At 35.9% G+C, this 25,691-nt stretch overlaps 1 protein-coding gene across 17 annotated transcripts in view; it reads left to right on the top strand.

Annotated features, from left to right (window-relative positions):
• The window catches only part of Sdccag8 (SHH signaling and ciliogenesis regulator SDCCAG8), a 232,880-nt gene that overhangs the window by 170,387 nt on the left and 36,802 nt on the right, over nt 1–25,691 (top strand). Inside the window, exon 19 of one of the 17 annotated variants that reach the window (XM_078022971.1) lies at nt 20,292–25,525. The exons of the other annotated variants lie outside the window; for them this stretch is intronic. Coding sequence (XP_077879097.1) covers nt 20,292–20,451 — 160 coding nt within the window. The 3' untranslated portion in view covers nt 20,452–25,525. Of the gene's footprint in view, nt 1–20,291; nt 25,526–25,691 lie in introns of those variants that run through there. 17 annotated transcript variants of the gene reach the window in all.

The following is a 25,691-nucleotide window of genomic DNA, read 5'->3' as shown; positions in this document are numbered from 1 at the left end:
GCTCTTATGAATTTGTGAACCACAATGCCATGTTTACACAACATTATTTCTAAGGGAAAATGCCTTATGAATTTTTAACAACTGATTTATGGAACAACATTTTGGACCATAACTTGATACATGCCTGTGATGTTCTAAGAGAGGTTGTATGTGTGCATCTATGTGTATTTTATTTGTATTCAGTGTTTGTAAGTTCTCTGTGTAAGCCCCAAATAAGATTTAAAGGGGGATGCCTATACCTAATTGTTTTTAAAAATCATATTTTTAGCATAGTTAGGAATTAAGAGCACTTTTTAAAAGATGTTTATTTTGTTTTTTTTTAGAGCAGTTTTAGGTTCACAGCAAAATTGTTGGAAAAATACAAAGATTTCCCATATGCCTCCAGTCCTCACACATGTATAACCTCTCCCATGGTCAATGTCCCCCAATTATACAGTTATTGCAATTGATAAAACTACATTGGCACATCATAATCACCCCAAATCCATGATTTACTCTCATCCTCGTCCCACACAGGTGGTAGAACTGGGGGGTTCCCCTTGGTGGAATGGGCTGGTTGAGAAATAAAAGCTGGGAAAAAATAGAACGACCAAAACAAACAAACAAAAAAAAAAAACAGAAAAAAAAACAAGGCACAGAAAAGAATTTGAAAAAGCAGGGGTGGGACTGGCAAGCCAATCATACTGATCAAGCTTCTATACTCTGGCAAAATGGAGTCTGCACCTGCTTTATTTATACTGGGAGACATCATAGGCCTTCCATAAAATGTTCTTCTCCAAAAAATATTAAAGGTAGGCATCCCAGTTCCCTACAGGTTATGCCCATCTCTGGAGTGGTCATGAGAGATCTTCCTAGCAGAGTGAAGATAAAGGTCATGTACCTTGGGCAATCTATTGCATGGGGGAGCCAGGGTTAGTTCCCAAGGTTAAACTTAAATTCTCCCTGGCTACTTGCCAAGAGAAGATCCTCACGTGTTTTTCACAGTGATTCCCCCAATTTACATTAGATTTCACCTTGGTTTTGTATATTCTCTGGGTTTAGATGAATATACAATGACATAATCTACCATTGTAGTATCATCCAAAATATTTTCACTGTCCTGTAAATTTTCTGTGCATAGCCTATTTATCCCTCATCCATACCATCTCCTGTCAAACACTTTTCTACTGCCTCCATAGTTTTGCCTTTTTCAGAATGTCTTATGGTTGGAATTATACTGTCTATAGCCTTTTTAGATTGGTTTCTTTCTCTTAGTAATATGCACTTTAGTTTCCTTTTCATGGCTTGATAGCTTGTTTCTTTTTAATTCACTTGGTCCTATGGCAATCTCAGTTTTCTGTGTAAGCACAAAATGATGGATGCAGACCTCAACAGATTCAGTGAATCTGTTTATTCATTTGCAGACTTGGGCACCTAGGGGCGCATTTTCTGGATGCAAAAATGGCCTGCAGTTACAGAGGGGATTTTAGTTTTATAAGGTACAATGAGGGTGGTTTAATCATAGGAAACTCTGGACATGCTGATGAGACAGTCAAAGGGCTGGTTGTGCAGGTTAAAACTTTAATCCAGGGAGGCAGTTGTAAAAAGGTTGAAACTCATTGTTACCTGGAGAGATAGGAACCCAGATCCTGAGGGATGAATACTCAAATCTCATGTATTGCTTTTCTTTCTCTGGGATTCATTGTTTCCCAAAATTTTGATACTTACTGTGCCTCTTTTAGGACTAATTTGCAATGGAGGAATGTCAAAGTCCAGAGCCCAGCATTCACTAAAGGCCCCTTCCTTCAGAGCCCATTGTTACCAAGGATATACAACTGGGAGAGGTTTAATGTTTGGCTAATTTCCCTCCCTCCTCTGATCCACACTGTCCCTCTGTTTCTCCTAGTAGCTGTCTTGTGGGAATATTATTTTCCATAACCCTTCATTCTAGCTCATGAAAAAATTATAATGCTGGAGATTCTCAAACTTTTTCTTATTATTCAGAGTGGGAGTGAGTAGTGTGTGTGTATGTGTGTGTGTATGCACATGCACAAGCGCTTGTGCATGCCTTTCCACATTCCTAAGAGGAGAAATCCTCATTTGTTAGATGTGGAGGATTCTTTCTCTTGAATTGTAAAAATATTTATTTTGAATACTGGGGGAAGGCCACCTTTGAAGGGATTTCCCTAATATCTTTATGCTTATCATGACCCATCCTTAACTTTTAATTTGTTTAAGATACCTAACTTAATGACCTTTTCACCAGTCATTTTGCTTACATTAACAGACTACTTCCATCCCTATCACTTATTTCTCTAGTTTGTATCTTCCTCTTTTAAGATTTAAGTGGTTGATTTCAACGAAGATTTCCCCAATTTCTTCATTCCTATTGTCTTAGAACTTAAGCAAGTACTAAGTGCCAAAGTTTATTTTGGAGGGAGTGAATCAAAGGTGGGACCTGGAAAAATGGAAAATAATGTAAGATAATGTGTTACCACATAGTGATTACTTATCACAGGCCACAGAACTAAGGCCTTACAGTTTCTGGAAAGACTGTATCAGAAACTGTGCTCCAAACTAGAGGGGAAAAAAGAAGAGGATTTTTATTTGCTTAGTTTTTTTCCATCTAATGGGTCCCAAGTTTCCCCATGAGAGATAATTCCCAGCACTGTGACAGCCAAATCCTGGAATGTAGGATTTGGTATACCACTGGACTCCAAGTGACAGGAGGAGCCCAAGACTTGAGCTGTGCATACTTATCCCCAGGTAGCAGAAGCAAAAAAGCCACCATGGAATCAGTGAGCTTAACATCAGCAGCGAAGAATTGAAGGCCCAGGAGAGGTCAGCACTAAGCAAATCTGATACACCTGTCTTGACTTCTCAGCGCAAGCAAGCCTACATACTACATAGTCCATGCCTAGACTTGTACTTGGTACAAACTACCTGACAAATTCCAGTCAGATTATTCTCTACAAGATTTCTGAGCAATCAGTATTTATTTCTATTTTTTATTATGAGTTTACTTCTACCATTTATATTACAAGCTTATTGCAAGTATGTCTTCTGTGGAACCGTAGCAAGTTATAAAAATGAAAAAACCTTGCATAGGGAGCAAAAACTCTGAGTTTGTGGACCCGTTAACCACATTGATTTTGAACAAGTCAGATTCACATTCAGTCTCAACTTCTGTATCTATAAAATAGGGATTAAAAACTGTGCAGAATAGTTTTAAGGTCAAATCAGATGATGTGTGTGAAAAGTATTGAAAAACCATGTGTTAAAAATTATTATATTTATATAACAATAGTATTATATAAATTTATATAATAATAATATTATTATGTTCAATTGAGAGCACCATAGAATCACATTATCTCTTGGGTAGATGCAATCTTGTGATCTTTAGTGAAACTTTTATTAGCAAAGAATATGGAGCAGAGAAAACACTTGAATTTTAATCATTGTAGTAATTATTTTGGGATGGTATTATTGTCTTTTGTTTTCAGAGGGGGAAACTGAGGCTCCAGGAGGTTTCATAACTTACCCACAGTCACATAGCTAATATTGGTCTAGGAATGGAGGTTCAAATGAAGTCAGAACTCACACTTTTAAACCTAGTACTGCAATACCTGTTCTAGTTTCCCCAGCAAGCCAGCATCTAATCTGGACTTAGACTGCAAGTCCCCATAGTCTCAGTCCACAAAGCTTTCTGGCAGATTTTCCCATTCCAACTTGCTAGTGACAGTGTTACCTCTAAGAGTCAGAGTCTCTGCCAGGGGCTTTTCAGGCTAATGTGTCTTAGAGATCTCCCCAGGTTCCAGTAAAACTAAATGAGTTTTTAAAAAGACTTTTAATTACTAATTAGCATATGGTGCCTAGTGGTTGATAATAGCAATTTCTGGAGACTTTCTGCCTGGGTTTTAAACCAGCCCTGCCACTAAACCTACTGTTGACCTTGGGCAAGTTACTTCACCTCACAATGAGTCACCTCACCAGGTGTGTGAAAAGTGTTGAAAAATCATAAGTGTCTATGAAACATGGTTTTTCGTCACCTGGTCTGTAAAAGGGGGAAAGAGCAGTTCCCACCTTGCAGGGTTGTTATAAGGCTGAAGTGAACTCAGAGTCCATCTGGCACATAGAGTGTGATTTTGTTAAATAAAATAATAAATTCATTTATATATATATATTTAGTTGTAGATGGAATAATAAATTCCTAGGTATGTATATTTTAGTTGTAGATGGACACAATACCTTTATTTAATTTACTTATTTTTATGTGGTGCTGAGGATTGAATCCAGTGCCTCACACATGTGAGGCAGGCACTTTTCCACTGAGCCACAACCCCAACCTCAAATCCTTAGGTTCTATTTTGCAATTCCAACTTTGTAGTATATCATTATTAAATTTAAGAAAAGACAAAGGAAAATACAACATGTCTTCCTTTAAAACCAAGCTTCACTGGTAGAATTGAAAACCCTCACTTTTGGGGGGAAATACTCAATTTTAAGCCATTTTTTGTGGCATTTTGTTCCAAGGACAGTTCTTTTCACCTGACCTAGAAAGGGCAGTACTGTGAGCCTATCAGAGAGCCTGTGGGTTAGTTCAAGGAAGAATTGTTGGGATCCCATGGGTGGCTAGAAGACCATTGTCTTGGACTTTACCTGTGAGTGCTGCCCTTTAGACAGCAGTGCCCACGGTGCTCTTTTAGCTCTTTGATTTGCACAAAAGATTGAAATCTAGACTCTCCTTAACAAAATGAATTAAATGCTTTGTGGAATATCAAGTTGTTTTTTTTTTTTTTTACACTTCTTTGATAATTTTGAACAAAATAACTTTGGAGAGGATTACACAAGAAAAATATCTTTAGTGCTTATTAAAAAAATGTTTTCCTTTAATGGACAAAATGTATTAATGAAGATAGGTAGGGTGTGACTGGAGGAGGTGGGTCCCTGGTGACATGCCCTTCTCATTCCTGATCATCATGTTAGCTGCTTCCCTCTGCCACACTCTTCCACCTTGATTTCAGTCTCACCTCAAGCCCCAAGGAATGGAGCCTGCTGTCTATGGACTGTTACCTCTGACACCGTGAGCCCCCAAATAAACTTTTCCTTCTCCAAAGAAAAGAAAATGTTTTCCTTTGTTTAGTTGAATAAATATATTTGGGGGAAAGCACTTTTATGCATTATTTTGGCCAAGTATAACATGTGGTCTGCAGGTGATGGAAGTATAACAAATTAAAGAGAATGTTTGGTTGTGTGATAATATCTAAATGATATACAGTGATATTTTCTAGTTTCTTGTTTTCTATAATTAATTGGCTTTAAATAGCTATTATCTATAAAATAATTCTTTTTATATATGAACATGTGTAGAGCCATTTTCTCCTTATCACCCACAGAAAATATACAGCATTTAAAAAGCAGGTATTTTAAAGACATTCTCTATAAATATCCTAAGCATCATTAAAGTAGCTTTGACTCACTGTTTTCCACTAAATGTAAATTTTAATGTTTATATGCTAGGCAAATGTGTCATTAAAAGAAAGTAGGCATCCATCTAGCTGATGTGTTGCTGACTTGCTGCTAAGTGAAGCTCTCATCCAGTCTGCTGTAAATGGGGGAATGGGGGTGGATAAGTATTAAGATGCCAAACATGCTGCTCATGCTGAATTATTTCCTGACCAACCAGAGCTACTTATCTGCTATTTCTTCCCCTTCCTTTATTAAAAATTCATAGTTAGGATTTTATCCAAAATCTGATTCTTAGTAATTATGAAACATGGAATTCTAATCAATTAATTAGCAGAAAATTCTGGGTTCTTTTGAAAGTATATAGGTATAGATATGTCAAATAGACTTTGGACTATCTTAACATTGATATTGTTTTATAGAAGCCAGATCAGCAGTTAGGAAGGAATCAATCACAATTGTCTTTGATAATAACTTATGGCCCTCTCTAGACTTCATAAATTTGATATAGAAGAAATTACTAATATTCAGTTTATTCTTTAAAAATTCAGTCAAGAAAGTTTAACAATCAGAGAATAAATTTTATTCAGTGGCTCAAATCTTAAGGTATACTCTACATAACATCTATATGCATGTTTAGATTAATACTGCAAGTTTTCCATGATAAAAATAGTTTCTTGCAAGACAGAAATCATTAAAACCTTCTCTTTTCAATTCTTAAAATATCCCAGATTTATAGCAATTGAATCCTTTATGGTTAATATCTGAGGTATAAATGTGGCTGTATAGTAAATGGTTCATCACATTATACTCAGAGGTGATTTTTACACCCTTATCAACAGTGTTTCTTGATAGTGAAGGTTTGTGAATAAGATCTTAGAAGGCTGGCAATCTGGGGCAGATGTGCATCTATACCTCTGGCTGTAATTTAACTATAAAAATGTTGCAACCATCTGGGTAGCAAAACAACTAAGGCCTGCCTGTGCATGTGATTATAAGTATGGAAGGGATCTGTTTGACTTCATAGACACTGGATTTATACAAAGGAGATATGTCAAGCAGTAACTCTGTAGCATGTGGCTGGGATGTGTCTGCAGCCAACTTCCTGGAGTGGCCTTCCTTTAGATATCAAGTGTAGCATTCAAGTGTGTCAAGTGCCACTAGATTTTGTTTGTTCTATCTTCAGGGTAAACCCAGATTTCTATAGACAATCTAATTTGCAGAAAGAAAGAATATTTCTTAAAAAGTAGAGCTACAAAATTCCTTTCTAACAATGTGTGGAACTTGCCCTTTTTTTTTTTCTTCTCAGAGAAAAACTAGAGTCTCACAGTCAAATAATCTTTTAATATGGAAAGCTAAAGCTGATTTCCTCTATTTGAAAAAAATCTTGCTAACCTTTTCAGACCATTCTGGGATCAATTCTTGAGACTACAGCATCTTCCTGACTTATATAAATGTTTGGCTGTTACCTCCAGTTAGAGCTATTAGAGATTTTGCCGATTTGTTTGGCTTTTCTCCAGCAAAATAGCCCATTAGAATTCAAATCCTTTCCCAATAATTGAGACAATCAATTTACATTCAACAAGGCACGATCATAATTTTATGTACAATTTAAATTCTATAGAAAATAATCTGTGTTAGTAAAGAGGGACACTTATTTTGATGCAAAGGGATGTTTTTATAGTCGGCATTAAACAGATCTTTCATATTTTCCTCATTATCTTTGGTGTAGAGAATCTTCAGTATAGATTCTATTTTGATGTAGGATCAAGGGTATATCCCTGCTGCTTATTTGATAAGTAATGTGGCTTTCTCTTAGAAGCATTTAAATTGAATGGGTCGAGGTAGAATAAGGTAGAACTTGTTTCCTACCTAACGTGGAATACTTCTTATAAGAAGGTCAGCAAAGTGGATGTATGTTGTCAAGTTTATTGTTTTTGTGCCAGTGTTGGTGAAACAGACATCATTCTTTAACTTCACCTTTCTAGGTACTAGAAAACCTAACCCTAACCCTAACCCTAACCCTAACTATACTCTAGATACCTATTGTTCTGCCAGGGATTGCATACTGGATCCTAAGAAAACCATTCAGAGGGGTTTGGGAAGGATACATGGCATGAGGGTGAAAGTGCCATGATGTGTGCCTTTGTGATGAAAAGTTGCTGGGAAAGCTTCGCACCCCTAGTGAGAAGCCTTGGGAGGCTCTATGAATGTGCCTGAGTCCTCCCCATTTCTCCTTTGAAGACTCTTAATGAGACTAGCATTGTCGGTCAGGAAATCTAGAACACTGGGGAAATATTATTAGGAAGAATACAGTAAAAATAAGGACAAGAGAGAAAACAAATCCTGTCAGAGCCCAAGAATATATTTGGCTTCTGCTTGCTGTGTCTGTCTGTTTCCATAAATGGTCTAGAATAGAAACCGGATGTTTAAAATCTCTCTCCCTTTCACATGCTCTCCTCCCCTCCTGTCTTCCTTCCTCTTCAGTATTAGAAGACTTACTATTTTTATTATTTTATATTTATATTCCTAGTTTTCAATATTTGCCATTTGTGTGGATAACACATTAATTTTTAATGAAATATTTTCAGACTCTTGGAACTCTTGGAATAGCTGAATCATAAAAGAAAATTTGAAATTGATATAGACTCCAAAGCAGTGTATAAACTGAATTTTACACTTGTGTTACTTTTCCCACTCACAAATGGCAAATGATTATTTTAAAAGTTGATGTGTACTGAGATTTAGATTTGTCTTTGTATATGAATCTAGTTTGTATAATTCTTGTGGCACCGAAGGTAATTCAGACGCTACTTCAATTAATAATTAAAAGGAAAAAATATCAAAGCAATGTATTAGTCAGTGTGCTCTAATAATTTTCTTTTTATCTAATTTTCTTTTTATCTGTTTTTGACAGACCACATTGCTGGTAAAGCAATTCAGATGTGACTTAAATCAAATCTTAGATTTAACTTTATTTTAGTTCTATTGCAGGACTAAAGATTTTAAAGAAGGAGGCACTTAGTTCTTTGGGTAGTTTATTTTCTCCAATAAATAACTGTTTTTCTTTTTTTTTATAAAATTAAAATTGACTCTGGGAATTATTTAGACAATTTTGTGTTGCATGCTATTCCTAGAACTGCAGCTTTTTTTGTAATCTACTTTGGAACTATAATTTTTTTTAATATTTTTTTTTTAGGTTTTCAGTGGACACAACATCTTTTATTTTATTTTTATGTGGTGCTGAGAATTGAACCCAGCGCCCCACATATGCCAGGCGAGTGTGTTACCACTTGAACCACATCCTCAGCCCTGGAACTATAATTAAGAAGAATGATTTTTACCAAAAGTTTTTTAATTATTATTAAAAGAACGAGCATTTAAGATTAATATGGATCTTTTCTCATTGCCAAATTATAAGGATATCAATATCAACTTTATGTTGATAACTTAAATCTTATTTAATCATTTATATAAATGTGGTTCATTTTGTATTTTCTTTTTTTAATTAAAGTTTCCAAGAGATTTAAATTTTTTCAAGTAAATGTACTTATTCTTGACATTAAGAGTGAATTTATAGGGCTGGGGATGTGGCTCAAGCGGTAGCGCGCTCGCCTGGCATGCGTGCGGCCTGGGTTCGATCCTCAGCACCACATACCAACAAAAATGTTGTGTCCGCCGAGAACTAAAAAATAAATATTAAAAAAAATTCTCTCCTCTCTCTCTCTCCTCTCTCACTCTCTCTTTAAAAAAAAAAGTGAATTTATATATTCTTTTCAAAATAGTTTTATCTATTATATCCCTAATAAAAGTTTTAAGGCATCTCGCTAATCATATATGAACCAAATTTTACAGAATGGCATTTTTGAGAATCAGAAAAGACCAGAAAGATTATCTAATCCAACTTTTCTAGTCATCTACACCTACTGTCTATCCTCATTCCCAAAACATGCAACTTATAGATGAGAAAACAGAGGGTCAAAGAGACAAGGTGACCTCCAAGACTATAATCCAAGTAAGGACTAAAATCTTTGTTTCCTGAATACTGGTCTAGTGTTCTCTACTGTACCTACTCAATAACTTATATGTTCCCAGGAGTAAGAAGGTGGGCTAATACTAATAATCAAAAAGAAAATAGTGAATGGCCACAAAGCAGCTTTAACAGAAGTTATCTTATGCAGTAAACTTGAGAACAGAAGTTGGATGTTTAATTAGAATATCAGAAAGTGATGACTAATGTCAGAATAATACATTTTCTTTGATTATGGATCACCTGATTTGGAGTGCCATGTTGTTTTCTTGTATAAAGCACATCCACATTACATCCTTTGTTATACCCAATTTTAGTTTTCTTAAACCAACCAAAGACATAAAAATACTTGGAAAAAAGTATCCACACAGAATTTGATATTTTAATGACCCTTTCCCATCACGTCTTTCACATTTATTTTATGCACACCTAATTAGACAGATTTATTTTGGTGGACAAAAATTCAGCTTTGTTGAATTTTTCTAAATCATTCTATTTTGTTTTTAGAAAATCAGCATACCTTCCCTCTCTTTTTAACAATCATACTTCTGAGTTCACTAAACATTTAATAATTACATTTATTATTTAAGCAGCATAAACAAGGCTTGGGAAAAAACACAGCTGACTTTGGGAAGTATGATATAACTAGTGGGGATTAATATAACTATTACTCATTTTCTAAAGTTTAAATTAGTCTTAACTAAATAACAATATAAGTAAAATATGTGTAATCATTATAAATATTACAAATAAGAGAATATGCACAAAAGACTCCCCAAAGCCCTGTGGAGCTATTGTTGGGAAACATGTCACCAACCTATGTATATCCCCCCGACACATAGTACATGGGCCTGATTAGTTTGGGCCTGGCTGATCCTCAGTCACTCTTCCTATCCAAACCCTGGTTTTTACTTTCACTTTATTTCCTTCATCCTCTAGGTTGTGATATGATTACCCTTGATAAGCTATGGGCTGGAAAAGCTGCTTATGTTATAGCTGTTGCATGTACTCTCACTGCCAAACCATGAGAGCCTCTTGTCCACAGGCAAAGTTTGAAGTGTGATTCATCTAGGACACTGGAATAGATTTAGTCAGAAATAGGTTCTGGAGGACTTTGTTGTCTCTATTACCACCCATCTGGCTATAATGAACAAGGAGGGTAAACACTTTTTTCCCCCCAAAGTTCATGGACTTTCAAAAGGGGTGTCTTTGTTGTTGTTTTAGTTGTTGTTATTTGTTTTATATTCTTCTGTCTCAGGAATCTAGAATCATTTCTGAATACAAAGTGAGAGAATACTACTGTTGTTCATTCATTTTTAACTTTCTTTATTTGCTGTTTATACATATACTATGTTTATTAAGTTTCAACTATGATAACAGGAATGTGTAGTAGTTGTAAGGATCAGAAATATGCTCTTACCCTTGTCTCAGAATTCACTGTCCATGTCTCTTGTCTATGCTTCCCCCAGCCTAGAATGCCTTTCCTTTCACAACCTGGAGACCTCTTAATTCTCAAGACCCAGATCAGATGTTCTGTCTTCAACATAGCCTTAACTCCACTCTTTGCATTACTCAAAATTTGTTCAAACAAAAGTTTGTTCAAATATACAGGATATCATAATTATTCTTTGAAATAACTTGTTATAATGTGAACTTCTTAAGAACAGAAATCATATCTCAGACATCTTTGTATCTCTTGCATATAGCACACTGTGTGGCACTTAGGCAGTCTTTTTGTCTTCTTTTTTTAAGATCATTTTTCTAGACAACCCATATTGAAGAAAAGGTAAAATGAGACAAAAGCAGGACCTGGTGTGTATGTGTAACATTTATATATATTTGAAAAATCTTACTACATATGTCTAATTACTATCTTTAAGTAATGTAAAGTTTTATTGTATAATGATGTACACCCAGTAGGTTCGATAAATATTAATCACAACTATTAAATATGCATTGATCTCATTAAAACAAGAATGGCTCTCTCTGTCTATTTAGGTCATATAACAAATCGTTGTGTTATTGCTAAGTCCTGATTTTTGAAGATTTGTAGGTCATGTTTAATGGAGCTACTTACTAAGGTTACTAGCAATTACATAAATGTCTTTGACTTTACAAATTTTATGATAGTCATTTGGAATGAGTTATATATTTTCCAAACTTTTACTTTTCCCAGTGGCCTGATATATTAAAGCATGATTGTTAAGTTGCAAATTGTGACAGTTTTTTTTTTAATCAGCTAATTTAAATTTGGCTTTTTATATAATGCTAGTGATTTCTGTATCATAGATGGAGTTAATATAGAATTGAAGCTTGGAAACACTTTTTCTTTCACATGACCAAGCAGAACAGCTCTTGGAAGATAATCCTTGGAAAGAGATTATCATTTCCTATTCAAACCAAATATACATATATTCTATATCTCTTCTATTTTAAAATAATTATTTTTGTGATCTATGTGTGGAAGTACCCCAGTTTTTCCTTATGGCCCTTAACACATAGTGTTAGTTTTGCATTTCATAGTTTTCATTTGAATTGTGCCACTGTGTTGTTGGGCAGAGATGTCTCCTGCTAGGTCATGGAGTCCTGAAGTCTTTTTAGCTTTTTGCCTACAACAGGGGTAAACCTAAGTGACTACAAGTGGGGCTTCCTAGGCAGTCCCCTTTGGCCCTTTTCCATGTACCCATCTTGGAAGTCTAGATCTGTCCACTGTAATTAATTCAGGGCTAAATGACTGAAAGGAAAGGCTTGCAAATGTGTTTGGACTAGATCTCCAGATATCCCACAAGAGAACTACTTTATCAGGATGAAGTTTTTGAGGTTAGATGGGGATAGGGTTAATAAACGTGAGCTCTCACTAGAAGCCAGCACACTCTAGGCAGATTGCCACTCCCTCTTGCTTCTATAAGTAAATGTCTCTATTATGCAACACCATAGAGCACTATAGTTATGGCTTCTTATGTCATTTCCTCAGCTGGTTGTGAGGTCTTTTGGGGTGGGAGGGAGTACTAGGGACTGAATCCATGGGTATTCTACCACTAAGCTATATCCCCAGACCTTTTTATGTTATTTTTGAGACAGGGTCTCACTAAGTTGCTGAGGCTGGCCTTGAGCTTGTGATCCTCCCACCTCAGCCTCTCCCCAGCAGCTGAGGTTATAGACCTGCACCACTGCATTCAGCAGATTGTGAGGTCTTTAATATGAACCATGTATTATCACTCTCTGAAGTCCCAATATATAAAATATATAAAACTATTTTGAATTAATGAATAATTCTCTATAAACTGAAATTGTTTTAATTAAAAAATTGTTAGTTAATGGTTAGGACTAATACAGTCTGATCCACATTTATCCTCCATTCAATCAAAGCTTAGGATTTGAATTCACCTTAATTAGTTGTTTTCCAACCCTTTTAAGCTACAATATAGTTTGTTTTTTTCAAAACAAAAAAAAAATGAGCCAAAACAAACCCAAATGTGAAATACCTATTACATGTTAGGGACTTCAAAGACCTTGGAGATGAAGGAGAAAAATTAAATAATCCCTGACTTCCAGAGATTCTTGTTCTAATAGGAGAAAAAGGTGTAAAGTCTTTGTTCCAGCCCTGCTGACCCCTACCTCAGTAGAGATGTACATATAGCACAGATACAAACCCAGCCTGAGAGAAGTTGGGGAATCTTCTTGAAGGAGGGGCTGCCAGAATTTGAACCTAGAGGGTATGAATGAGACATGCCAGACATAGAGGAAAACTGGAGAAAAGCCTGAAGGAGAGAACTGACATCATGTAGGGGAAGAAAACAAACAGGTCAGAGTTCCTACAGGGCAAGGCAGGAAGCAGGGAGGCACTGGCATTCAGTAGTGAGGATCTGGATTTTTCTTCTGCAGATTCTGGGGAGCCAATAAAGGATTTTAAGTGAGACATAATAACAGATTTATATTTTGAATAGCATACTCTGGCATCAGCATGAGAATTAAGGGAGCCAGATTTTAGGGAGCCAGACAGGGAAACTAGATAGGACATGATGACTGCCTGATAAAAGGATGAAGAGGAGGGAACTAGAGAAATTTTAGGAAGTAAAATTGATGGGATAGGAGAGGTGAGAAAAACAGAGGAATCGAGTGGCATTTTCTATTACTATTAGTCCGTATACCTTTGGTCTAATTTCCAATGATATTTTTTATAATCCTGGCAACAAAGCTACAGAATACCTTAAAAGTCAATGATCTAAAAATGATATTTGTTGATTACGAATTAATTGTTCTGAAGCAAGACTACATTTTTACTTTCAAACTTACATGCCTCTTATTTCTGTACCCAAACTCAATTTATGCTTCTTACAAAAAGTATTTTAAATCTCAAGAAGTGAGTGTTAAGAATTGTATTAGAAGAGAGATGGCATCTGACTTATTGGCAATTCTATCTCTTGACTCTGAACATTGCCCAAATTTGGCCTTCCCTCACTACCCAGGCAGGCTGATCTCTCCTCCCTGCACTGTGAAAGTATTTTTATCTGTGAATTTCATTATACAGTACAATTACAATACACCTAGCACAGTCCTTGGTGCTATATAAAAGAGTCCTACTTTGTAGGACAGACACCTAAATAGATAACAACATTTAATAGACAGTATAATATTTTTTAACCAGTTCTATTAATTATGACCCAAGCCATAGTATTATTTTTAAGATTATAACATTGAAAATGTTCACATCAATATATTAAACAAATAATCAAAATGTCTAACATTAAGAGATGAGTTACATAAACATGTTATTTGAATTCCCTACAATGGAATTCTAAAATGCCAAGAAAATCACTTGTTGAACAAAAAGTGTTTACTGATATGTCAAAGTGTTCAAAATATATCTTGAAGGGAAAGTAGGATTAAAGTAATATATATGTTTATGTATAATTCCATTTTTGCACACACCAATGTAGATAGATGAATATGATATATATCTAGAATGTCATATCTTCTTCATACTCTAGCTTTCATACCTCATATAGGTAGACTTAAATTTTGCCCTCTGCCAGTTTATACATAAAACTCAGCATCTCTTTGAGTTCTCCAAAGACTTCATAATGCATAAAATTATTGCTGATCAACATGGATTTTCTTGAGGATACCTGAAGATGGAGAACATTTGCACTATAAATTTCTTAGAAACAATGCAACAACCTGTATTAATACTTACTTCTGTCTTCCCTAGTGGTTTCCAGGCTGAATTCCCAACCTGGAACCTTTTTTTTCCTTTCTCCTGCTCACCCTTCCCCCACTTTAACTTATTAATTCTTTGCCTTCTCATTTTCCTGGGACCCACAAATCCTTACCCCTCTCTGATGCAGAAAAATTCAATTATTTGGGGCTGAGGTTATGGCTCAGCAGTAGAGCACTCGCCTCTCATGTGTAAGGCCCTGGGTTCGATCTTCAGCACCACATATAAATAAATAAAATAAAGTTATAAAAAAAAAGAAAAAGAATAATTCAACTATCCCAGCTCTTATCTCAAAAATATATTTATTCAAACATATATATTCAAACTATCCTGGGCTAAAATAAAAAGTAAATTTAATTAGAATCTTATATACATGTATACACATACATACACATACACATGCACAAACCCATATATACTAAAAGAAAGTTTCATAAAGTAGTACTTACCTTTACCATGGACTCTATAGTGCACATTTTCTAGCTTTTCTCTTATTTTTTTAAAAAAAAGATTGATTGTGGCTTGCTAAATTAATTTTGTGGATCATGACCCAGAGTTTGAGAAACTACAATCTGATGACCTTTTAGTATGCCCTTTTAGAATCTCACTTCTCAGATTATCAGATTATTTCTTCCAAACAGCTGGTGAATAAAATGTTCTCCATTTCATTATACCTGAGTGTGCATGCATGTGCATGTAACCACACACAAAATAGGACACATATTAGAATGTCTAGGCAGTAGAATTATTGGCATATTTCCTTCCATTGCACTTTTTGATAATTTCTGTTTTCTACACTGAGCATGTGTTACTTTTATGAAAGGAATTGCAAAAAGTAAAAACAGTCTCAGTTCATGTTTTGTCTTCTAGGAATCCTTCCCTGACTAACACCCCAAACTGGAGAGAGTGGTGGTTTTTCATTTTTGATTTCTCTCTAGCCCTGAATTTATATTGTTGCCTTATGATGATCTGTTTTTATTATGTCTTCCTACTCGTTCTTTGTTGGGGAGAAGAGGCAGGGGGTAATGGGAATTGAACCCAAGGCAGAATCCTTGCTGGGCAAGTACTCTACCACTAATCTACATTCTGAGCCCTTTTTCAAAATTCTATTTTGAGACAGAGCCTCTCTAAATTGCCCAGGCTATGATATTCTTGTCTTGGCCTCCAAAGTGGCTGGGATTATAGGTATGCACTTCTGTATTAGGCTCTGCAATGGGATTCTTAAACTGAAATCTGTATATGGACTTTGAATCTTTAGAAAATGTATGCAGGGTTTCATGTTATTCATTTCTTTCCTTGGAAGTGAATCCAATTATTGTTTGAGTAGTTCCATTGTGGTAAGCAAGGTTTGAGGTCTGACCCTTCACAGACTCTCAAAACGTTTAAGAACTGCTGAACCACTGTTTTCTAAATTCACCCCATTTATTTGTTTCCATTCTCTAGAAGTGTTAGTGCCATGAGGCAAGGACCTCGTCTATCTTGCTCATCGCTGATGTCCAACTGCTTAAAACAGAACCTGAAATAGAGTAGACACACAAAAATTGTAGTGTTTTGAATATTTAGACACAATGGGACAGAAAAGATATTTATTCTATTATTTATCTCTCAACTCCCCTCTTCCCTCCCTCCCCCCACCTTACTCATGAGTGAAGGCAGGGCCAACACTGAGCAATATTACCTGCCCTTTTTATTTTTTAATTTGAGACAGGGTCTTGCTAAGTTGCCTAGATTGGCCTCAAACTTGTGATCCTCCTGCTTCAGGCTCCCAAGTCACTGGTATTTTAGGTATGCACCATAGTGCCTGGCTATTATTCTCATTTTTCAGTGTTGATTAAATACCATTATGTTCCTTGAGAAAGCAGGCAGTAATCAAAAGCATTCTAAGACTCTGGGGGTGGGGAGTCACAAAATTGGTCTTGGAGCAGGGTTTGATTTGACACCTGAGTGGCCTCTATCTTCTTGTTCCATAGGCTTTACTGTGTGGTCACCTAGGCCCTTTCAGACTCCAAATTATATTGTTTTTAGCTGGTTCAAGGTTCTAGCTCAAGTGTGCAGGGTCAATACAGCATAAAACCTCAGGTTTAATGATTCTTGGATTAGAGAATATGGCAGCACTCCTGAGTGTGATTTTTTTTCCTTCAGCTTCATTTAATATGGTTCATTTTGGTCTTGAAGGTAGTTTGTTCCATAGAAACCAGACAGGGTGTTGTTTAAATAGTAGGCTGATGTCTCAATGTAACATATTGGCCCACTGAGATCTACAAGAGTGTGAATCACAAACCCGCCTCTGTACATTTCTGATATAGTGTGAATGTTCTGGATGTAAGAAAATCCTGTTAGGAATGATCAGGTTATCTCATTTGCCATCAATGTATTTTGAAATGTTAAGTTGGTAGAATAACTGTCATTCCTGGCTAAATAGCTTATCTCAACTACAGCAGTGTATTTTTTAAACCAGGTATTTCAGTCTCTAATCCAAATTATACTTGTTTTATTTTTTTCAGACATATATATGTCTGTGTGTGTGTGTGTGTGTGTGTGTGTGTGTGTGTGTATGTATATGACTGGGACTTTGTGTTTAAAGTTCAGCTTTGTGTGGAGTATTCCTGTGATAATTTCAGTACATAAAGAAAGATGTTTATAAAAGCGAACCTGAGATGGATACTATGCAGCAGTTTAGCAGCACATTTCTACTCTGGATATTTAACAATAATTGGGATCTTTCTATTGACTTTACATAAACTCAGATTAGTAGTAAAATCTAAGTACCATCCCATTTGGCAAACTCTTACACTTCAAGCAGTCACAAATTTGCTTCTGATTGTGCTTTTCATTCGCACCTAGCTCAGATTTTTGCCTGATCCTTTTTTAAATCCTCCAATTTACATACTGTGGTAAATTTAAAATGAGGACAGATGAATGCTGCTAAACTTTGCTATTTCACTGATGAATATGGTATTTTGCTTCAACTATCTAGCTGTTATATATTCAATGACCTTTAAAACATGAAATACATACTTCTTTTCATATATTCTATGTGAGATGGATTATTAGTATTGTCTTGCTTTTGAAATTGTGATTCTGAGACACAGAGACCAAGCAGAGCATCTGGGAATTAATTCCCACAGTCCTGAATTTCAGTTTCCTGTTCATGAGACTCATACCCAGTCAACTGGGCAGAGAGGCCTTTTTTGTGTTTGGTAATCCTGGAGCTGTGGGAGGTGATGTGTCCACCATAAATGCATTTCTCCATACCTCAAGGCCCCAGTACACCACAGTCTGTGTTGCTGTACTCCTTGAAGGGTGAGGGAGCTTGATTTGCATAATTGTCCCCCAAAGGCCATGTATTAAAGGATTAGTCCCCAAACTGCGTAGCTATTGGAAGGTAGTGGAATCTTTAGTGGGTGAGGCCTATAGGAGGAAGCTAGGTCATTTAGAGGCATAACTTAAAGGAGACTATGGGATCATAGCTCCTCCCCTTCCTTATTTTGTTTCCCAGACACTATGAGGTGAAGGGTTTTGCTTCACCATATGTTTTCTGTCATGGTATACTGATTCATCACAGGTCCAAAACAAACAGAATCAACTGATCATGAACTACAACCTCTAAAACTGTGAGCCAAAACAAACCTTTCCTACTTGATTATTTCAGGTATTTTGTCATAGTGACTAGAAGCTGATTAACCTTTATTGTGTTGGATCAAGTATGAACGAGAAAAGAGGTAGCATTTTTTGAGTGGTTAATATGAATTTGGCTCCAGCTAAGTGCCATATATTATCTCATTTATTATTATTAATAGTAATGATCTTGTCTTCCAAAAGAGCAAATTAAAATTTGGAGAAATTAAATTATTTCAACAACCAAGATACCTGAAACCTATGCTCTTTTGGTAACTCCTACCCACTTTCTGATTGCACACTTATGTTCCCCACTTGATTCTAGAGAGAATTCTTTTATTTGTCCCTGCATCTTCCACTTAACAATGGATGGGCCATTCACCTAGTCAAGATTTCAGTACATATAATAAATGTGCCATCCATAGTGCTGGGTGTCTGGGTGACTGGAGAAAACTTCTTAGTTGAGGTAGAAATGAAATGCTTAATGAAGTAAATAGAATCCACTATCACATAGTATCATAGCAGTGTTCATTTTCATTTCAATAACCAAAATAAATATTAATTTTAAAGTTATCTACTTAGGACAAAAGCCATAATTCATAAGACAAAAATCTAGGATACATTCTTAAAGAGAAGTATAACAATTTTAAAAGAAGGAAAATTTTCTATTTTGGAATGGAGTAATGAAAACTTTTAAAAGCTTTAGCAAAAATTCCTAGGGAATTTTGAGATTTTATTTTTCTCTACCATGAAAAAAGTGGGCCAGTTGCTAAACACTTAATTGCTTTGCTTCTGTCATCTTGATCACACTGGATTGCTCTAAGAGACCAGAGGCTCTGAAATTTAATAAATGACCCTAATTCAAAGTGTCTGACTCCAAATTCAACTTGATAGAAAGGTAAGCTGTTGCTACTATATCACACTTTAAGCACACCCAATATATTAAATCCATTTTACCAAATGAATAAGTGGTCATTCTTCACCTCACACCATAATTTGTTGTAGTAAGTTTCCCTTTTAATGCTTATAAATGTAAGTCAGTTTATTACAACTCTCTGTATTTGTCACATTTCAAGTGCATAGTACATTTAATAATGTTACCCAACAAGCCAGCAGTTTCTCATTTGTCCCATATTTCCTGGGAAACAAATAGAGGGGTCAGAATTGTCTCTCCACTCAAGGCACCCAGATTATCTTTGAGCCAGGGGTCTAGGTGAGCTCAGAGCTCAGGCACCCTTCTTTCATATTTATCATCCTATTTTTTTTCATGTCTTCCAAATGCTTATCCATTGTGCCAAGGTCGTCATATTAGAAAGCTTTGTTCCTCAGCCTTCTCTCTTTGGTTTGTTTCACTGACAAGGAGAGCCTGACATGATTAGGTCTGAAAAGAGTCATCAGGTTCTTTTTTCATCCTTAATCCTGCTCTGGACAGTTGGGAAATCAGCATAATTAGCTCCTGTGTCTGTTCTGGATCATGTAGGTGATCCCAGGTCACTGGGCTGGTTAGGTTATTGGAAGCTAGAAGATGTGGGACACTTCAGCAGATTAGTTTAAGGAACCTGCTGCAGTAAAGTCAGTTGACAAATTGGGGAATATGTTGTGAAGAGTGAATAGTATTCTTAAATACTGGATGCCTCCAATCATATTGATATAAACAATTTGATAAACTAATATGGGAAATGTGGTAGGAGAAAATAGAGGGAATTGTTTGCTCTGCCCATGATTATTATCATGTAACTACATAAAGAAAACTAGTCTTTAGTTTTTATTTTTATATGCCTAGGTATGTCACTCCTAGATGTTGATGAGGGGAGGCAATAGTGTGCTCTTTGGTTTTAGTGGTGGGAACAGGTTATTTTATTCGTTTTACTTGAGGCAATCTTGATTTCTTCTTTTTTTTTTTTTAAGTATCAAATGTGTCAGTTCTTTTTTTTTAGAGAGAGAGAATTTTTTAATATTTATTTATTTTTTTTTTAGTTTTTGGCGGACACAACATCTTTGTTTGTATGTGGTGCTGAGGATCGAACCCGGGCCTCACGCATGCCAGGCAAGCGTGCTACCGCTTGAGCCACATCCCCAGCCCTTGATTTCTTCTTTCTTGTGCTTTTCCTGGACCTTGTATTATGATCATGATTAACTTTCTATTGGAGAATTGGGCTGGAAGAGCTAGAGTTCTGCCTGAAGGTCTTAAGGTAGATGCTATTTTTTAAGTAAATGTTAAACATCTTAATCACACTGTCTTGTTAAAGTACATTTGTTTTTGAGGCTCTTTGTGCATTCATCTAGGGAGAAAAAAAGCAACCAAATCTGTTCTATTCAAATTCCAAATTCTCTGGGAGCAGATTGTCACAAAATATACAGTGGTGATCTTCCAAAAAAGAAAATGGGTGAGAAAAGCTTAGGTACTTATCACACATGTTAGGAAAGTTAATACTTTGTAATAAGTGGAACTTCTTTTTTTCTTTTTGTGAAATATAGCCTACTTTGTAACAATTAGTTTATTGATTATCTTATAATTTTTCTCTATGGAAAATATTATAAATATTCAGATTCAACATGTCTGTTCTCTTGACCATGAAGACATAAAAGACGTTTCATTGGCAATGTCATCTCAACAGTGAAAATTATCATAAAACCCAAAATAATTCCTTTAAGTGTCTCCATTCTTTAATAATTGGATTTAGATCCAAAGCACAGTTGGTTCTTTCTTTTTCTTTTTTATGTTTTGGGTGGGGGGTACCAGGGATTGAACTCAGGGGCACATGGCCACTGAGTCACACCCCCACCCCTATTTTGTATTTTATTTAAAGACATGGTCTCACTGAGTTACTTAGCACCTTGTTTTTGCTGAAGCTGGCTTTGAACTCATGATCCTCCTGCCTCAACCTCCAAAGCTGCTGGGATTACAGGTGTGCACCCACACCTGGCACAGTTGATTCTCAAATGAATAATTTTTGTATTTCCATAATTCAACCTCAAGTATGTTTTATAAATTTTAGTTGGCACCCTCTGACCCCTCTGCTAAGTAGTTACCAAGGGTGGCTATTACTGTTTACATTATAAGGAAACCAAGAATCAGAGATTTTATTGACTCACACTGTAAGGCAGCATTGCTTATAGTCTGTTGTTCTCTTTTCTAAGTAGATACCAAATTTAGTAGCATTGCACTGGGTGTATCTGTCAGAACTACAATCATCAAGTATCCTTGTATGGATAGAGATCTCCCTCTAGGAATCTTTGGAAGCCATCCTAAAATGAAGGCCCAAGAAGTGCAAGACAAAGTTCTAGCTGAGCTCGATTTTGTGGGGGTCAGAGGAAGTTACTAATTGTTGGCTCTTTAGTACACATCATTAGAAATGATGGTGGAATATGATGGACTTTATTATCCAATGTATATGTATGAAGACACAAATTGGTGTGAATATACTTTGTATACAACCAGAGATATGAAAAATTGTGATATATATGTGTAATAAGAATTGTAAATGCATTCCACTGTCACATAAAAATTTGAAAAATTAATTTAAAAAATAAAAAATAACAAAAAAGATATGTGCTATAAGAGAAGCTCTGCCATACCTTTAACTTCCCTGGCCCAGAACCCTGGGCCCACCATCATTTTGTCATTCAAGGCTTCTCGGTTCTTGAACCACTTCTTAATTCCCCAATTTCCATAGTTTGGTGGCATTGGACATTGTTTAAACCTCTTGCTATACCTTAAAAGTTTCCTGAGACTCTTAAAATAACAAGTATAATTATATAGCATATAATTATATAAAATAATAAATCAACAATTATCATTATAATTATTATAACAAAAAGTAACTTCAGATCGTGCTTACAGCCACTATTATAAGCACTTACTTTTATAAACCCATTAAATTCTTATAACAACCTTATGAGGCAAGTGCTACCATTATCCCTATTTTATGAATGAGGAAACTGAGGCACAAAGAGATAAAGTACTGACTCAAAATCACACAGCTATTACATGACAGAAACCAAATTAGTACACAATAGTATTGCTTCTAACTCTATGAAGAAGAGATGCTGATGTGAAGAATCTCCAGAATATTTTAGTTCCCATAATAGCAAAATTTTCATAGTTCTTCCTGTTGTTCCAGTTAGCTGCCACATTGTTGTAAGTTCCCATCCTCTGTCCCCTTTGAACTCTTTTCTGCCATTAAATGACTACCATTGTCCTACAAAACAGCATCTGATCAGCTTTGGAATTGCTTCCTGACATACATGCCTTAGGCTGCCACAGTACATATCTTAAGCATGAATATCCTCTATCTGTGAATGTTTTTTTCTCTCTCCTTTTGTTTCCTTCTCCTTCTCCCTCTCCTTCTTCCTCTCCTCCTCCTCCTTTTTTTCCCCTTCTTTTCAGTGCTAGAATGGAACCTCATGCATGGTAGGCAAGTCCTCTACCACTGATCTATGTCCCCAGACCTATGTGTGAAATTTTTATGTTCTGATAGATGGAATAAAATGTGATAAAAATATTAACATTTCAAACATGTTTTATATTACTTTAAATTTAAGGCAGATTGTTGAAGAGCAAGATGAAAAACAAGGGAAACCATCATTTGACATAAAATAATGACAGAAATAATAAAAGAAGTAATTCTTAGTTATTGACCATTTGCTTTGACATTTGCATTACTGTGTTCTACAATAGTTGTTTAAGGTTACGTTACATTAATTTATAAGTGAGGAACCTGAGGCCCAGAAGAAGGAAAGATGACCACAGTTGTACAACCCATAGGTCGAAATCTATGCAGGCTTGCCTGACTGTAAAACTTGTGCTTCACTCCAAAAGCTTACTAACTTTCTGCTTCTAAAAAGATGGTCCAATTGGACCCAAAAAATCAGTGGCTGTGTTGTGGTCTATACATGTGCATTCAGATGGAGATCTGAGGCCCAGCAGGTGTTGCCAGTAACAAAAGTCACTAAAAAAATTAAAGGAGAATTACAGAAAAGTTAAGAGAAGATAAAAATTACACATAAAAGGAAATAAATTATACTATCTTTTGAAAAAGTGGAGATAGAAGGTGATAGTAGAATATTTAAGAAACTAATAATTTTCTATTCAGTTTGCATGTGCTTTTGAATATGCTGTTGTTTCTCATTTATTATATGGTCTATGGTGATGTGGTGATTCAAAAGTTTTTAGGAAAATTTTGTACTACCATACATCACTATCTCACTAGAATCTATTGCATGTATATCTTATTTTGTTTGTTCTTTTTTATGGCTTTCTCCTTCTGCCACCTTGGCAATATTAATGATATAGATCTGGGTTAAACATGATGTTATTCACCAGTTGGCAAAAATTAGATTTATATAGAACCTTTTTAGGAGAGCAATTTATCAGGTGTTAGTGATATGCATATTTTTTGTTATTGTTATTGTTGATCACACAATATTTAGGACTCTAATTAAAGTAGATAATAAAGAAGCACATTTTTTCCTCCACAAAATGGATGGTGTTTTCAACATAAAATATGTGAGTGAGAACTGCTTCATCTAGGAGGATGTGTGGGAGGATGTGCAGCAGCCTGCTTGTCGGCTTTTTCTGAGATGACCTGTGAAAATGGAATCAGAGCCTGCCAGGAATTATTACTCAGAATTTGCTCCACTCACAAAGCAATTGATCACCTCAGCACTGTGGGAGCTGGACATTTCCAGTTCTCAGAAAGTTGAAACAAAGGTCTTGAAGAATATGAACAATCATGGATGATGATGACTCAGGCCAGCATGTTCCATTTCCCATTTTTGTAAGCTAAGGTATTACTTTGAGGAAAAGTGTGAATGATGTCTGTTCATTATGAAGAAAGAAGTGAAAATACTGCAGGTGGGAGCATGCTTAACTCTTTTTCAGTAATGTCAAGGTCTCATAGATAAATTTCTAACTTCCCCATAGATATTTCCTGTTTATTATCCATGTAGTTGTATTTTGTTACTGTTATTACCAGTGGCACTGGTAGCAGTGCCACTCCCACCAGCAGTGCATGGGGCTTGTACCATTTCTCAGGTGGTTGAAGCCTGTGGCCCCTTAGCCTGTGCCTCCCAGAATATCTGAAAGGCAGTCACCATTCTCAGCAAGGCATGCCTGTTGTGTCTTATTGCTTAATTATTATACCTATTTAATGCTACTTAGAACATTGTCAGCTGTTGAGAAAAGGTAATTATCACTAGTCAAATGAAAAACACTTTTTTGGCTGCCTTACGGATACACATTTTACTGGTACCTTGATACATAATGAAGCCTGATAGCAAAACTTTTGCTTGTCTCTTCTTCAAGCCACAGCTGTTTCCCTGCTAAATTCATCCCATCTGTCTTCCCTTCCGTAAAGCTGTAGGCAGTATAGCATAAGTACAGAAGCAGTTCAGTGCTATTTTGGATAAACATAGCTGAAATTTGAATCTTTGCCATTTGCGATGCACACATTTTGTTTTACTGCTGTAAAGAGAGCTGTCAAAATACAACTACATGGATAATTTACTAAAATACAGTCAAATATAAGGTTGATCAAAGGAAAAGTACATCGGGTCAGTCTGATTATTCCAGTGTGTGCTCTGAAAAGTATTCCTGACCTTGAGGTCCCCATGAAATCTGGCCAGGGCATGCAGCATCTGAAGTCTGTTTTAATCCTGTAGATTAGTTTTTAGGAGTTACCATTTCCTTGTATCTGTAGCATGATTTGCAGAGTCTTTAAGAGGCTCTGGAAGTCCACTTTCATAATCTCAAAAATCATTTGCATTAGAGAGAAACATTTTCTTTTTCTTGGCATAGCTCAGCAGAGTTGAGTTCCATTACCATTCTATTTTGAAATTTATTGTGTTGACATGTTTGTTATCAATGAGACAATGGTTTTCATACTACTGCTTATTTCTGGGTTATTGGTGCATCTAAGTATAGTATTGTGTGTATTTTTTTAAAGTCTGTAATAAACAATGCTTTGGAGTCATTGTAAACATTTTCTTAGGTGAATTCCTCTTGTGAATTCTAAGAACCTTCAGTACCACCAAGACTGCTCCCCTTACACACAGAATTTCCTTTTGGGAAAAATCTTTTCTAGGCCCAAATGGGTTGTGACCTCTTTTGAGGGGAAAGACCAATATCTAATATATTTTGGTAGACACTATGGCCAAAGCTCATAAAATGTATTCGGACTTCTGTTTAAATAAATGTGATACCTACAACATCTTCTGGTTGAGGACTCCTCCTATTAAGTGATTCTTAGATTAGCTTGCCTTTGCTCCACCACTTCTCAAACTACAACACTGTAACAAGAGGAGCTGGAAATAATCTAGAAGAGTACAAATCTGCATTGGTGTGAGCTCTAGCATTCTCTGCCCCACCATCCCTGC

Source organism: Ictidomys tridecemlineatus, chromosome 10 (assembly GCF_052094955.1).
Source record: "Ictidomys tridecemlineatus isolate mIctTri1 chromosome 10, mIctTri1.hap1, whole genome shotgun sequence".
Lineage (NCBI taxonomy): Eukaryota > Metazoa > Chordata > Mammalia > Rodentia > Sciuridae > Ictidomys > Ictidomys tridecemlineatus.
The sequence above is the reverse complement of the archived record's forward strand: the minus strand, read 5'-3'. Positions and strand labels throughout refer to the sequence as shown.